Raw genomic sequence first — 16,173 nt, 5'->3', positions numbered from 1 at the left:
TTATTCTCCTCCCTTGGTCTTTTCCACACTTTAATGTGTAACATGCAAGCAAAATGGTTTTAATAAGATGTTGTTGCCAGTGATTTTCATGTAACAATTGTCACAGAGAACAAGGAAATCTGCAAATTGTTCCAAGGTTTTGGAAAAGTGTTCACTACTTTGCTGTGACACACCGGAATGAGCTGTGGTGTATCTCATTCAGGTGTCATATTAGTCGTTTTACATAAAGATCCCATTCTGGAAGATGCAATATATTAAAATGTTATATTTGTTTGGACTGCTTTTTATGCATGGTTTCACTCTGGTTCGATATCACAGTGAATATTAAATAAAACATTTTAGAGTGCTTTCTTACATACTTAGATACATTTTTCATAAAGCCTTGAAAAAGAATTCTCTGCATATTGTGAAAACCAATTCACAAGATTTCGGGGTTCAACCACAAACAGAGAAAATTGTGAAAATAAGGCCCACATTTCAAAATGTGTTGTGAAAACAGCTGTCGCAAACACAACTTGCGGCTGTGATTTCCTCTCAACAGACTTGATGCGCTCAGTTTTCTTGCAGACGAGTACATATTAAGATAGACTGAGGTGAAGTGGAAAACTGTCCTGTGGTTTTCTGAATCAAAATTAGAAATAATTTTTGGGAATCATTGGCGCTGTGTCCTCCGGACTATAAAGGAGAAGGACCATCAGGCTTGTTATCAGCACAGAGTGCTGATGGTATGGGGGTGCATTAGAGAACATGGGATGGGTAACTTGCACATCCATGAAGGCACATTAATCCATCCATCCATCTTCTTCCGCTTATCCGGGGCCGGGACGCGGGGGCAGCAGTCTAAGCAGAGATGCCCAGACTTCCCTCTCCCTAGACACTTCCTCCAGCTCTTCCGGGGGGACACCGAGGCGTTCCCAGGCCAGCCGGGAGACATAGTCCCTCCAGCGTGTCCTAGGTCTTCCCCGGGGTCTCCTCCCGGTGGGACGGGCCCGGAAACACCTTCCCAGGAAGGCGTTCAGGAAGCATCCGGAGCAGATGCCCAAGCCACCTCAGCCTCAGCCACATTAATCCTGAACAATATATACAGGTTTTGGAGCAACAAATGCTTCCAACCAGAAAACGTCTTTTTCAGGGAACACCTTGCTTATTTCAGCAAGACAATGCCAAACCACATTCTGCATGTATTACAATTCAGACCTGTCACCAATTGAAAACATTTGGCGCATTATGACATGAAATACATGACAAAGGAGACCCTGAACTGTTGAGCAGCTGCAATCCTATATCAAGCAATAATGGGAAAACATTCCACTTTCAAAACTACAGGAATTGGTCTCCTCAGTTCCCAAACCCTTACAAAGCATTGTTAAAAGAAGAGGTGATACAACACACTGGTAAACATACCCCTGTCGATGGCATCAAATTCAATACGGGTGTGTATTTTTCCAAAAACAATAACATTTCTCAGTTCCAACATTTTATATGTTGTCTTTGTACTGTTTTCAGTTAAATACAGGGATAAATGATTTGCACATCATTGCATTCTGTTTTATTTGCATTTTATGCAGCATCCAAACTTTCCTGGAAACAAGGTTATATTGTGAGGAATTGTAAACCATGATCGAATCTAATTAAATAGGTAATTCAGTCAAGTTGATTGTTAGCTTACATTTCAATTTTTTATACCATAAATGTTAGAATTCTTCAATATTTTTATTTTGCTGAACCTTCACTTGATATACCTCATGCCAAAGTATATAGAATCACAGCAACTTAGTTTTTATAACTGCTTCATTTGTCATCACACTGTGGCACACAAACTGTGTAAAACTGTGTTAACTTTCACCTAATGTCAAAAGATGACTTTAGAAAAACTTGGTCAGTCAGTGTTCACTCCAGCCCATAGCAAAATGTGTAACATTGCAAAAAATTACTTTAACACTGCATAACAACATGCTTAGGGACCCCAAAAGGCTAGATGTGGGAGGAGGTGACAATGGATTTGATATAAAAGAAAGTACCAAACGAAAAAAAAGACAGGGAGGCAGAGAATCAACCTGGGCCGCTGGTAAGATTTTCTTCTGTCCTTTTTGTAACGGCATATAAACTACTGCGCTGTTGACTTGTGTTTTCAATTTTCTGTTTGGTCACAATTTAAACAAAACATATATTTTGTGACTACGTATACTACTCATGAAAAGTTTTAGAACCCCTCAATTGATCCAGTTTCTATCGCAATCCATGCAGTTTAGTCCAATCATGTTAAGCTGTGCTTGAAGCTGTTGTCCTGTGAGCCGCCTGTCCAACAAGCTGTTGACTCTCAGAAATGTGTCTTCCGATTCGGTTTTGGCCTTGGGTCTGCCGGAGCTCTTCCTGTCAGAGTTTTCTCCAGTTTCCAAGTGCCTTTTGATGTTGTAGGAAACTGTACTCACTGACACTGACTTTCTTTGCAATTAATATGAAGGAAAGACCTACACGTTACAGGGTTATGATTGTCTCAATTCCAACACTGCTTTCATACAGACAGAGGGTTTGTATCTAATCAACAAACAGAGACACCTGCAGGAATTTCAACTTTCAAGGGCTTAATTGACTTCCTTTGCTGCACAACAGCTGTAAGTTGTTAATTCATCAAAAGGTGTTTTGGAATTGAGAAAGTCTTTTGGTAACCAAAACCATTTTTTAACCTGTCAGTTTCCCGGTTATCTTTGTACCATTTCAGGTTATTCACTGGACTTGAACTGCTTAAATATAAACCAAAAACAGGATTTTAATTAATTTAATAGTAATTTTAATAGTAAATTAAATGTAACTGACCGAGGCTGTTCGTTAGCAGAGCTGAAGCAGAATCGGGGAAAGCCAATATGAAGTTCGTCACCTTGACTGTGATTATGTCATTGCTCGGGACAAACATGGCGTTGGTCTTAAACAGAAAAACAGGTATGCAAGAAGCCTTGACATTAACATTATTGGTTTTGATGGTGATGGGGTGACAATAAAATGCATTGACATTTACAGTTTTGGTTTTGAGGATGATGGGGTGACAGTAAAAAACAATGACATTTGCAGGATATTTAAACAAACCTTCCGATTAATTTCATTTTTTTGAAGCCAAACATTTTCTTAGCAATTTTATATCCAAATCAAAAGAATCACATCATTCAGTTTGCCAATAATTGGAAAAATATAAAATTGGCCTTCTTACAGATAAACTACCTAACCAAAAAAGGTATCGAATCCAATTACATTGGTGTCATTACCTCATTATACCTTAGGTGGCGCTGCCGTCCCATTAGATGTCCAGGAGGTTGCTTGTGAAATGCCCCGAGCCTGTAACATGAGCAAATACAGTGACTGGTACAGAGTGGGATCCACCTGTGTCAAGTACTTCAAGACTCCTCTCAACTTCAGTATGGCTGAGGTGGCTAACATTGCACATTACATTACACAGTTACGCAAACAAGTGCAGACATTTTCACTCTTTTCACAATGTGCCCAACATGGGAATCGAAACTACAGCCCAGGCAAACAGCATGCTCTGCCAACTGGATAGAAATGAGGATATAAATACATTATAAGACTATCACATATAGCATGTTATTCATCTACCCGTAAAACTGTAAAATGTGTTCAAGCCCAGTTGATCCAATGTCTTAGCTTGGTCTCACTCACTCTCCCTGACTCTCCCTGTCGCTCTTCACATCAACTTCCTTCAGATGGAGTGCAGGTCTGCTGCCCCCAGTGGCCACCTGGTGTCAGTGCACAACTGCATGGACAACTCGGATCTCCTCTGCCTGGTGAAGAAGCATAACCCCCAGAACCTTCGCTTCTGGCTGGGCGGATTTGAACTCTTCCAGGTGGGATGGAGAGATTGATGAAGAGAAGGCGAGAGTTCGACTTACAAGCTATTTTCTTACCGCCTGTTTTTCTCCTCTCTTCCCCTCTGCCCCTTCCCTCTCCTCCTTACAGTCTGGTCAGTATATGTGGACGGACGGGTCCAAATGGGATTTCGAAGAGTGGACCCCAGGAGAGCCCATCTCACGGTGGAAGAACCGCGAGGACTGTGTGGAAATGAACTGGAGCCGTAAGAGATTCAGAGAGGGCTGAATGGGGGGGGGGGGGGGAAAAAGAGAGAGGGGTTTTACATGCAGCTATGATGTGTGGATGTTTTTTCATTTCCATTATTGTTGTCTCGTTTTCCACACGGCCTTCACCTTTCAATAAGGACTTACATCTTTTGGAAAGAATTCATACCGTAGAAAAAAATGAAGCCAAACGCACGGTTCTTAAAAAGTGCTTTAAACGGAGGGGCCGAGTGTGAAAACACTCTGACATGTGAGATATGTAGGAACGAGGGGGGAAGTTGAGAGGACTGACATAGAGGAGCGATGGTACTTAGAACGCACATTGACACATCTCCCTCTTGCCTTCCTCTACTTTACTTCTCTAAGATGTCGGGAAGTGGAACGATGACGCCTGTTCCAGAAAGAAGGGATACATGTGTGCCTTCAAGCATTCTCATTCTTCCTTGGACGGAGCTGTTTGAAATGGTACCCTAATCCACACATAGTGCACACATTTTGACCGAAGTCCTATAGGCGGTGCAATGGAAAGGGTCCCATGTGACCCCCATCCAGCTTTCTGACACTGAAACCGAACCACGGATGGGTGTCTGCTTCAAGCCAACTAAAAAAACATATAAATAAAGTGTTAAGCAATTGAAAACTGTAGTTTTTGTTTGTTTATTTGCAAACTTGAGCTTTTTGGCAGAATCAAACAAGGGCATGAGAAATATTTGTGACATTATTTATTTTTTGTTGTGGTTAGGTAGATTTAGATACTATGAAATATTACATAGTAATATTATATATGAAATATAACAGTTCGTGGTTGGTTACATGCTAAATTTTTTATTACACGTAAAACATTCACTATGAAAGTATGGCAGGTAAAATGTGAAATATTAGTAATGTTAGCTACAGGTCTAGGATCAGCTTCCCCTCCCCGACTGCTAATCTCACACATTAGTGGGGAAAAAGCTAAAACTTCCTCAATATCGACATTTAGGGGGGGAATTCACTTATAGAGGTGGATATGAATCAACTTAGATGTAATGCCATTTAACACGCAACCATTTCAAAGTAGTGAACCAGGTTGGGATTTCAGATGGGTTTTTAAGATCATATCACATGACTCCAAATGGGCCAGCAACTAGCCAATGAAAGACAATTGATTACATCAAAATCCATATTGCCTCAATAACATTGCCTGTGTTCGCACAATAAAGAGACACATTTACACATGTGTCAACTCATTTACACACATCTCCAGCCAACTCAGAGTTTGCCATACTAATAGATTTGCAGCCGAACCTCCAAAATTGCCATTTCCCCTTAGAACATGCCATCTGATTGGCTCTCTTAGCCATATTGACCAATGGAGAATGCCCCGGAGTCGTTTGACCGATTCCCGACCGCAATCAGCTCTCTACTCCGATACAGCCCGTTGCTGGATATGGACCTCTTAATCTGCGTGTCGGATACCTAATGGAGCAATGGATGGACAGAGAGAGACAGGGAAAATGTATTTATTGAAATGGATACGCATCACAGTTGGTTATATCCTGTTTTGTAGTTTTGTTGTATGAGCCCAATTCAATCAAACCTCACATCACAGCTTTTACGCAGAAGCTAATTCTACTGGTGGCCCAGTGATCTCACCGGCTGATCATGAGTTGTATATAAAACCTATAACTACAACTGGGGTGATTCCCTAACAGGCCTGGGTTCAGATTTGCAGGTGTGTGGACAGGATCAAAATAGTAATAAAAACGTAGCGAGAAGCACAGTTTTGGTGTTGAATCAGTCCTAACCCAAGTCCACTCAAGTCATTTTAGCTCAATTGCCATTTGCCATCATTCCATGACTTTACTGCGAGTTTCCAGTCTTCCTCTGGTACCGCATCATGTTCAAGGCAAGACACAGTAGGATTGCTGACCTGGTATCAGTTTAGCCTTTAAGACCACAACGTGTAGGAGTCAAATGGACCGACTTAAACAGATCCGAGGTCCTCCCACATCTACAGTGTGTACTAATATGCTGGGTTGTTGTCTTGCCTTAAAATTTACCTCCTCAAACTTCTTAGCCTTGTATTGCTCCGCCCCCTTCAGGAAGTTCAAAAGTATTATGTCACAAAGGACAGTGCCCTGCAAAGAAACAGAAAGTTAAAGCTGTATGACAGAACAGAATGGGACCGAACAAGGAGGATTTCTTTTTTTGTTAGAGGGAACTTCAGTTAACAAGATTGTAGGGAACACACACAGAGATGTTCAATATTTAGAAAACTAGCCTAAAGACTGTGCTGATGTTGTGTACATGACTTTTCTACAAAATACTGTGTGTAAAAATTGTATAACTAGTTTTCATTAGGAAGGCAGATGTCAGAATCCAACTAATTTCTCCACATGTTAATTGCGTACGGAATACTGATATGCAAATCACATTGTATATTTTTTTTAAATACACCTATCCGGTTGCCTTGGCCAGCTAACAGAGCTCCCTCGGGGTCAGGAAAGGAAGAGACTGAAAGAAGTGCTCACCACACCAACGGACGTGAAGGCAGCCACCATGTTGATGAGGGTGGGGATCATGTCAAACTTCCCTGCCTGGAAGAAACACGGGTTATGTAGAGATAAACATGTACACGTTTGCACACTTACCACACGGGACAGATAGACATGTGTTAAACCCAGACACGCCACCGTACCCAATCACAGGTTTCCATTTTTTAACCCAGGGCGACCTGAAAAATGACTCCCTATCCCCTAACCCTCAACCAAACCTTTATGACTAACCTTAATCTGAACCCTAAGGGCCGGTTAATCCAGACGTGGATTAAGCCTAGTCAAGGACAAAAAAATTCTAGTTCAATAGAAAACTCCATTGAGCTTGTTCAGTCCTAAACCAGGCTTAATCTGTGTCTGCGAAAACCGGTCCAAATTGTCTGAACCCAAAACTAACCCCAATTCCAACTCCAATAGTAAACCCCTAACTCCGACATTAAATCCCAGTTCTAACTCGGATTATAAGTTTCACCCAAAACCTAACCTCTGCAAATAGCCTTTGTCCTTGTTGGAACTGGTTAAGAACCACCTGGTCCCGACAGGCAGTAAAACCCGGATCAGACAGACAGGAAACGAAACACTCACATTTCCATTGACCAGCACGTCAAACCGGATGGCGGTGGCCTTGATCAGAGTACGATAGTCAGTGCCGTTGTCCATCTTGTAGTACTTGGCGTACCTATCAGCAACACGCCCCAAAAGAGAATCAGGACCTGGCATGTGCCAGAGCGGCGACACTGCCCGCCACTCAAGGTCGATGAGCGGAAGGTCAAAGGTCTCGGATGCGAAAAGTCAAAAGTACCTGAAGTTGTACCCGACGGAGACCTGGTTCTTCTCCGACATGGCATCCAGACGGGTGAAGGAGTAGGAGGGGCTACACTTGTCCTCTGACTTGTCCAGGTCGCACACCCAGCCAATTTTAATTCCTATCACCCCTCCCTGAGAGCCAGGTGGGGATGAGGAAATACACGGTTGTCACCCCAAAAAAAACCTGAATCTGGTATTTCTCACTCTCTTCATGACTTAGTTAGAATATGCAAAATGACTAGCGTGGATGGAAAGAACTGGATGGTTTAATGTGGACGATGATCTGGTGAGGAATACCTAGTCGTACCTTTTGTGCCAGCTTGGTGAAGTTCTGTTGGGCATAACGGATGACGTCCCCCACCTTGAAGATGGGGCAGTAGGTGTTGTTCTCCTGGTCAAAGTTACACGTGTTGATGTATTGAGTAGTTATGGTAGGCAGGAAGTTGCCCCTGAGACACAAGACAGGGTGAAAGAGACAGGATAATTAAGGCCTTAGAGAGAGGGAGAGAGGGGGGAGGGCAGAAGGAAGTGAGGAGAGAGACGTTGTAATGTAAAGCGTTATAATCACCACCAGCACTCACTTTGTAAAGTTGAAGAGAGGGAAACGGATGCTGTTCTTGATGAAGATTGTGAAGTTCTCCACCTCCATCATGGGAGACCTGAGGAAAGGTACACCAATGTATATTACATTATATATTATTATGGGGGATTGATAGTTAAGGTCTATAGCGATTTCTTCTTTACTATACTGACATGTTAGCAATCTGTGTATGTGTACACAGGTACAGTGGATATAAAAAGTCTACACACCCCTGTTAAAATCCCAGGTAAAAGAATGAGACAAAGATAAATCATGTCAGAACTTTTGTTGAAAAAGTTGAAAAATTAAATTGAAAAACAAACTGAAATATTTGAGGGTGAAAAATAAAACATAAAACTCACAATAACCTGGTTGCATAAGTGTGCACACCCTTAAACTAATACTTTGTTGAAGCACCTTTTGATTTTATTACAGCACTCAGTCTTTTTGGGTAGGAGTCACATCTTGATGATATTTACCCACTCTTCTTTGCAATAGCGCTCCAAATCTGTCATATTGCGCGGACATCTCCTGTGCACATCCCTCTTCAGATCACCCCACAGATGTTCAATTGGATTCAGGTTTGGGCTCTGGCTGGGCCATTCCAAAATGTTAATCTTCTTCTGGTGAAGCCTTGCTTTTATGGATTTGGATGTGTGCTTTGGGTCTTTATCGTGCTGAAAGGTGAACTTCATCTTCAGCTTTATAACGGACACCTGAAGGTTTTGTGCCAAAATTGCATGGTATATGGAACTGTTCATAATTCCCTCCACCTTGACCAAGGCCCCGGTTTCCAGCTGAGGAAAAACAGCCCCAACGCATGATGCTGCCACCACCATGCTTCACTGTGGGTATGGTACGGGAGATATGAAGAATACGGGAGATTGTTGTCACATACAGCACACAGCCAGTACTTGTCAGAAATTCCTGAAGTTCCTTTAATGTTGCTGTAGGCCTCTTGGAAGCCTCCTTGACCAGTTTTCTTCTTGTCTTTTCATCAATTTTGGAGGGAAGTCCATTTCTTGGTAATGTCTCTAATGTGCCATATTTTCTTCACTTGATGATGACTGTCTTCACTGTGTTCCATGGTATATATAATGCTTTGGAAAATGTTTTGTACCCTTCTCCTGACTGATATCTTTCAACAATGAGATTCCTCTGATGCTTTGGAAGCTCTCTGCGGACCATGGCTTTTTCTCTGAGATGCAACTAAGAAAATGTCAGGAAAATCCTACTAGAACTAAGCAGGTGTGTAATGATGTCTACTTAACATGAGTTTGAATGTGATTAGTTAATTCTGAACACAGCCACATTTCCAGTTATAAGAGGGTGTGCATACTTATGCAACCAGGTTTTTGTAAGGTTTATAATTTTTTCCCCCTAGAAGATTTCAGTTTGTTTTTCAATTGAATTGTTCACATTACAGGTCACATTAAAAGTGGAAAATGTTCTGACATGATTTGTCTCATTCTTTTACATCACAAAAACCTGGCATTTTAACAGGGGTGTGTAGACTTTTAATACCCACTGTATGTATAGATGTTTGTATGTGAACACATTTATGTATATGAGTGTGTATGTGTACATGGATGTACAGGTGTGTGTGTGTATGTGAACACGTATGTACAGGTGTGTATGTATGTGTACACATGCATTTATAGGTGTGTGTATGTATGTTTATGTGTATATGTGAGTGTGGGGGGGGGGTACATCATTTTCTGAAGAAATGTGGGTTTGTGTATTGGATGTGAAGCGTATGTGTATACATGTACATGCATTGTAAAGTGTGTGTGTTTGTGCATTATGAAGCTAATTAGGAATGTATTAGAGAAGTACTGTTAATATTTGGCCTGTAACCCCTCATTGAAAAAAAAAGATGATCAAATAAAAACATGGCTGGAAAAAAAAACAAAAAAACAAATGTATATTACAATACTGATAAGAACCTTTTTACATGTACATGTTTGTCATTTAGCAGACACTCGTCCAGAGCCACTTACAGTAAGTGCATACATTTTAAAAGAGCTATGTGAAACAACCACACTGCTTAGTGGGAAGTGCATTCTAATCAATGGATTAGTTAATCGGCAAGTCATTGCTGGAAAGAAGACCATACAAATAATAAACATAAAGCATGAGACTGAGCTGCAGTAATCAAGACGTGAGAAGACAAGTGCCTAGATAGGTTTTTGGGACCAAAATGTATTTCCATACAAAATACTTTCATTGTCCTTGATCTGTCAGAGGACTTCTGTACAAATAAACACAGACTCACGTCTTCACGTCATCAATTTCCGCAGGGCACCAGCCTTTTATCTCACAGGTGTTATGAGTGTTGTTGAAAGGAACACACCTGCCCGTTGGAAGACCTGAGAAATAAAGAGGGACATTAGTGAGAAAGAGAGCGAAAATAGACAGAAGAGGAAAAAAATAAACTGGGAAGACAGAGGGACAGAGGGACTTTCACCCCTTCGTCTTTTCTGAAGGCCGATTCGGCTCTTCGCGGCAGCAACTCCCAGCGGTCCCGGCGGAGTGGCAGACTGAGACGCTTCTTCCCATCGCACTTCTAATAACACCCCTCGCTCAAACCAGGAAGTCAGCTGGGACAAATGAGCTTGGGTGGGAGTGCCCCTCCGGTTAACAACCACAATTTGCAAGAGCGCGACCTGCTAAGGGCACACCGTGGTTAGTCACCCTTATCTGACCATCCTCACTCTGGACGGAGCTTAGATGATGCTGAGGCAATTTGAACCGACCCACGTGCACCAACCTGTACAGGACTCGGTAATGCTGCAACCAAAGAATGGGCCTGGTGTGTCAGTGGCACACGCCGGAGGCCAACAATTCCTTTCCTTACATTCGTTCCTCACATTCCAAATACAAATGACCTAAATGACAGGCCGCTTTGGCATTTATTAGGAATTCCTATCTTTATTGGCAAAATAGTTGAGCGATCAAATGAGCAAACACTGGATTCGAATGACAGTATCTCACAAAAGTGAGTACATCCCTCACAGGTTGCCACTGGATAACAGCACATTTACACTGTTATACAAGCTGTACACTCACTACTTTACATAGTAGCAAAGTGTCATTTCTTCAGTGTTGTCACATGAAAAGATATAATCAAATATTTACAGAAATGTGAGGGGTGTACTCACTTCTGTGAGATACTGAAGGAGGCCAGTGTAGATGAAAATGCATGTGCTCTAGAGCCTAGGCCAAAGAGGAGGAAATAGACTCGTGTAAATAGACCTTTCCATGTCACCGACTTGGCCTTTGATGAAGATAATGATTAGAGGATATGAGTAGAGCCAAAAGCGTTTTCTCTCTCAAGAAACATATTTGAAACAGCGTCACTCCAAAACAGTAAAGATAGTCAGGCAGCCATAACAAACATAATTTGTTTATAATCCATATAAATTTAATGGCATATAGCCTGGGTATGTCGGCCGAAACATTTCTCACATGACCTCTATCATAAGAACCAGCGGCTTACTCAGAAATGAGTTGGTATTGAGTTGGTAAATTTTACCACTCAAATCGTCAATAAATGATCACATAAAACACAGAAGGTTAAAACTGCACACAAACAATGTAACGCCTAATTGTTCGGACCTAGCATTGACTTATTACTATGATGACGTAATGGTCCAGCACTTCACCGTCATGTAGAGATATCACCAAGAAACAGGGAAATGACGTTTTTGACTGCCCTAGTACCTTAAGGAATGGGGAGGAAAAACATCACAAGCAGCGGGTGACTGCTAAACTGGTGATGCATTTTGCTGTATTATAAAACTTCACATTCATGTTTTGGCTACCCTTGTTTGAACTTCATTGGGTAAGGTGTACTAACTATTATTTAATTGCTCTGTTTCCCTTGCTCCACAAGAGCTGCAGTGTTTGAGGGCAGATAATAACAATGTTTTGTGGGTAACACAAAACCGTTGCCATGGCGTTCAGAGAACGGTGTACTAATTATCGCTGAGTTCCAACGGCTCTTACGCACAGTGCATTATCATCATTTTCAAAATGTGTGGATTTTTCACCCTCGTGATGTGGAGATTTATCACCAATCACATTTTTGACTGCCCTAGTGCCTTAAGGAATGAGGAAGAATAAGAAGAAAGTGACAGAAAAATGTTGCGTCTCACCATTTCCTCCAGCCTTGTTGAGGAACCTGGTGCAGTTGTCGTTATGCGTACATATAAACTTCTTCTCACTCTGTGGTGTCAGACAGGCCAGAGTAAGATTAACGTATCACTCCAAGGTTCACTATTAGCCAGGTATTTCAATTACCTCAAATACATTTGTAACTAAATAAATGATTATATTACAATTCAAGCACGAAAATATATAATGTACATGAATTAATGTTTTTTTTCAAAGAAAATTGTAAAACCCAAGTCTGCAAAAAAAAATGCATGAGACAGACAAACAGACAGGAGAGAGGAAGGAAAAAGCAAGTTGGGAAAAGAAAGATAAAAAGAGATGTAGAAAACGAAATAGATGGAGAATAAGAGAGAAAAGGAGAGAAAGGGATATTGAGAGACAATATGCATTCTGTCCTGATTAAGAAAACGAAAGAGAGATACACAGAGATACGTAGAGAGATACATAGAGAGATACACGGATAGATACATAGAGAGATACATAGAGAGATGGAGAGAAAGATACATAGAGAGATACATAGAGAGATGGAGAGAAAGATACATAGAGAGATACATAGAGAGATGGAGAGAAAGATACATAGAGAGATACATAGAGAGATGGAGAGAAAGATACATAGAGAGAAACATAAAGAGATGGAGAGAAAGATACACAGAGAGATGGAGAGAAAGATACATAGAGAGAAACATAAAGAGATGGAGAGAAAGATACATAGAGAGATGGAGAGAAAGAGGGACATAGTTAGAGAACATGGTACAGTGGTTTGACAAGAGATTGGATATTTTGAGGCGTCTCACCTCAGGACATTCTCCCTGCATTTGGTTTTCTGTGGTGATTACTTTTGTGATGATGCAGAACACAGAGGCCCCCTGTCAGGGCATGTACACACACACAATATCATCACAAATGATACAGACATGTTTGTTATTATGTGAGTTTTTTATGATCCAGTCCTCCTGGACAACGACCGAAAAATAACGAGCAAACAGAGGAGAGTCACTACAACAACCAAACAAACGCATATTAACCAATGGAAAAGGCCTCCAGGAACATAAGGAATCAAAACATCAAACAACTACAGTGTGTGTGTGTGTCGTGTTACCTGGGATGGAGTGACATATTCTGCTACGTCCATGACTCTGTTGTTAGACAGCCCAAATCCTTTGACTTTTGTCATCACAGAGGACTCTATGGCCGTGTCCCTGATCTGATATGCCTGCTCGTGTACAAACACCCACCTGAGAAACATACAAGCCCACACGGAGAGACGGCGAGAGAATGATGAGAAAGTTAGAGAGAGATAAGGAGAACAAAAAAGAAACATACAGGCCCACAAAAAGATACAGCACCAAGTCAGAGACAGAGATACAGAGAGAAAGAAACTGAGACAAAGATATATATATATACAGTGGGGCGAAAAAGTATTTAGTCAGCCACCAATTGTGCAAGTTCTCCCACTTAAAAAGATGAGAGAGGCCTGACATTTTCATCATAGGTACATTTCAACTATGAGAGACACAATGAGAAAGAAAATCCTGAAAATCACATTGTAGGATTTTTAATGAATTTATTAGATAATAGATTTTCAACTTCCTCCAAAGATTTTCTATTTGGTTGAGATCTGGTGACTGGCTAGGCCACTCCAGGACTTTGAAATGCTTCTTATGAAGCCACTCCTTCGTTGCCCGGGGTGGTGTGTTTGGGATCATTGTCATGCTGAAAGACCCAGCCACGTTTCATCTTCAATGCCCTTGCTGATGGAAGGAGGTTTTCACTCAAAATCACGGATCAGTCGTCCTGGTCCCTTTGCAGAAAAACAGCCCCAAAGCATGATGTTTCCACCCCCATGCTTCACAGTAGGTATGGTGTTCTTTGGATGCAACTCAGCATTCTTTCTCCTCCAAACACGACGAGTTGAGGTTTTACCAAAAAGTTATATTTTGGTTTCATCTGACCATATGACATTCTCCCATTCCTCTTCTGGACCATCCAAATGCTCTCTAGCAAACCTCAGAGAGGCCTGGACATGTACTGGCTTAAGCAGGGGAACACGTCTGGCATTGCAGGATTTGAGTCCCTGGCGGCGTAGTGTGTTACTGATGGTAGCCTTTGTTACTTTGGTCCAAGTTCTCTGCAGGTCATTCACTAGGTCCTCCCGTGAGGTTCTGGGATTTTTGCTCACCGATCTTGTGATAATTTTGACCCCACGGGGTGAGATCTTGTGTGGAACCCCGGATTGAGGGAGATTATCAGTGGTCTTGGATGTCTTCCATTTTCTTATAATTGCTCCCAAAGTTAATTTCTTCACACCAAGCTGCTTACCTATTGCAGATTCAGTCTTCCCATCCTGGTGCAGGTCTACAATTTTGTTTCTGGTGTCCTTTGACAGCTCTTTGGTCTTGGCCATAGTGGAGTTTGGAGTGTGACTGTTTGAGGTTGTGGACAGGTGTCTTTTATATTGATAACAAGTTCAAACAGGTGCCATTAATACAGGTAACGAGTGGAGGACAAAGGAGCCTCTTAAAGAAGAAGTTACAGGTCTGTGAGAGCCAGAAATCTTGCTTGTTTGTAGGTGACCAAATACTTCTTTTACAGAGGAATTTACCAATAAATTCATAAAAAATCCTACAATGTGATTTTCTGGATTTTGTTTTCTAATTTTAACTATGATGAAAATTACAGGCCTCTCTCATCTTTTTAAGTGGGAGAACTTGCACAATTGGTCGCTGACTAAATACATTTTTGCCCCACTGTATATATATAGATATACAGGCAAAGACATGCTATTTGTGTACACTTAGTATTTTTCTTATTTTCCACTAGCGTTGGGAATGTAAACAAATGTTTCCTATGCCAATAAAGGCTTTTCAATTAAAATGTATTTGAGAAATACCAATGGGAAAATCATGTAATGATTATGTCATTGTAATGATTATTCCTACCTATAAGTATTTGATATTAGATAATATAACAACTGTAATTGATGGTCTACGAGGTTTGGATGACTGATTACAGACCGCAGTAAAGTTTTTCTTATGTGAAGACATTAAGAAATTTCTCAGAAGTTTAAAAACCATTGAAAATACCTATTTTAGGCTGAAAAGACACTGAACACCATTTTAATTTTAAAACTTGTTTTTTGTTAATTGGTTGTTGGAATCCCAAACAATTGGACCGAAAAAACACACCATTAGTCTAATTTTAAATGCACCATTCTGGAGATCCAGACGGGGTAACGGTACTGACCCGATGAAGTAGATGATGATGAGGAGCTGCACGACTCGATTGATGATTCCGATGGTCCAGCTCTTCACCACCACAGACTTAGTGGTCTCGTAGGTGAAGAAGTCTGTGATGCACGACCACATCCTGGTGTTCAGCCGACCGGGCACAGCCAGTGAATCCAACTAGTCTGTCACTGACCCCAAAGCTCTGGAACAGTCCAGAAGGTGCCTCTGTAGTGTTTCTACGTGAGCTAGTTATCCGGCCACACATCAAGGCCAAGCTTCTTTCTAGGCGTGTTTGTTTCCCTACATGCTAAAACAGTTTTTTGTATCCAAAAAGCAACCTAACTACTTCTTTCAATATGGTCCAAATAACTGACTTCAGTCTCAATGATGTTACAGCATCCTTCCTTAGTCCATCCCTCCCTCTCTCTCTCTCCCTCCCCACCCACCCTCCCTCCCTCCTCCCTCCTCTTCCCTCCCTCCCTCCCTCCCTCCCTCCCTCCCTCCTCCTACTCATCTTTCCATCCCCATACCCAATCAACTCTCTCCTCGCTGTCTTATCTAACTCCTTTTTGTGTCCATTTAAGATGATAAAAGGTCTGGTGGTGGAAAAACACAAATGAACTACCATTGTAGTATTATTTGAGATATCTGGCAACACACACATCACACACACACACACACTCCACAAAGAGGCAGTTGTCTAGATATCGGTGTCAGTGGAACCAGTGTTCTATTTAACCTCTGGGGTTTGAGATGCTGCG

General features: G+C 41.5%; 2 protein-coding genes across 5 annotated transcripts; one reads left to right on the top strand and one right to left on the bottom strand.

Annotated features, from left to right (window-relative positions):
- Nucleotides 1-1,958: 1,958 nt before the first annotated feature.
- Nucleotides 1,959-4,719, top strand: LOC105022879 (C-type lectin lectoxin-Thr1-like). Of its 4 annotated transcripts, none has more exons than XM_034290878.1 (7): nucleotides 1,959-2,068; nucleotides 2,524-2,615; nucleotides 2,837-2,940; nucleotides 3,276-3,421; nucleotides 3,717-3,857; nucleotides 3,970-4,084; nucleotides 4,452-4,719. In XM_034290878.1, exons 3-7 carry the CDS (start codon nucleotides 2,865-2,867, stop codon nucleotides 4,544-4,546), a joined length of 573 nt encoding a protein of 190 aa, XP_034146769.1. In that variant the 5' UTR covers nucleotides 1,959-2,068; nucleotides 2,524-2,615; nucleotides 2,837-2,864; the 3' UTR covers nucleotides 4,547-4,719. The 4 variants fall into 4 exon arrangements, with proteins under 4 accessions (XP_034146769.1, XP_034146768.1, NP_001290954.1 ...); XM_034290877.1 differs by having other exon boundaries at nucleotides 2,465-2,615; NM_001304025.1 differs by lacking the exon at nucleotides 2,524-2,615 and having other exon boundaries at nucleotides 2,039-2,068.
- Nucleotides 4,720-5,342: 623 nt separating this feature from the next.
- On the bottom strand, nucleotides 5,343-15,823 carry LOC117594070 (P2X purinoceptor 3-like). The gene is made up of 12 exons (XM_034290887.1): nucleotides 15,429-15,823; nucleotides 13,285-13,420; nucleotides 12,980-13,051; nucleotides 12,167-12,236; nucleotides 10,285-10,378; nucleotides 8,011-8,088; nucleotides 7,737-7,878; nucleotides 7,425-7,561; nucleotides 7,208-7,301; nucleotides 6,599-6,664; nucleotides 6,128-6,205; nucleotides 5,343-5,543 (listed from the first exon to the last, which is right to left on the bottom strand). Exons 1-12 carry the CDS (start codon nucleotides 15,548-15,550, stop codon nucleotides 5,421-5,423), a joined length of 1,212 nt encoding a protein of 403 aa, XP_034146778.1. The 5' UTR covers nucleotides 15,551-15,823; the 3' UTR covers nucleotides 5,343-5,420.
- Nucleotides 15,824-16,173: the final 350 nt, after the last annotated feature.

Source organism: Esox lucius, chromosome 25 (genome assembly GCF_011004845.1).
Source record: "Esox lucius isolate fEsoLuc1 chromosome 25, fEsoLuc1.pri, whole genome shotgun sequence".
Taxonomy (NCBI): domain Eukaryota; kingdom Metazoa; phylum Chordata; class Actinopteri; order Esociformes; family Esocidae; genus Esox; species Esox lucius.
The sequence above is the reverse complement of the archived record's forward strand: the minus strand, read 5'-3'. Positions and strand labels throughout refer to the sequence as shown.

Coding starts and splice junctions, on each gene's coding strand:
- LOC105022879 (XM_034290878.1), top strand. CDS start 2,865: ATGAAGTTCGTCACCTTGACTGTGATTATGTCATTGCTCGGGACAAAC. Junction 2,941..3,275: donor GGTCTTAAACAGAAAAACAG/GTATGCAAGAAG, acceptor ATTATACCTTAG/GTGGCGCTGCCGTCCCATTA. Junction 3,858..3,969: donor GCGGATTTGAACTCTTCCAG/GTGGGATGGAGA, acceptor TCCTCCTTACAG/TCTGGTCAGTATATGTGGAC.
- LOC117594070 (XM_034290887.1), bottom strand. CDS start 15,550: ATGTGGTCGTGCATCACAGACTTCTTCACCTACGAGACCACTAAGTCT. Junction 7,562..7,736: donor TCACCAAGCTGGCACAAAAG/GTACGACTAGGT, acceptor CCTGGCTCTCAG/GGAGGGGTGATAGGAATTAA. Junction 7,302..7,424: donor TCCGTCGGGTACAACTTCAG/GTACTTTTGACT, acceptor TGTTGCTGATAG/GTACGCCAAGTACTACAAGA.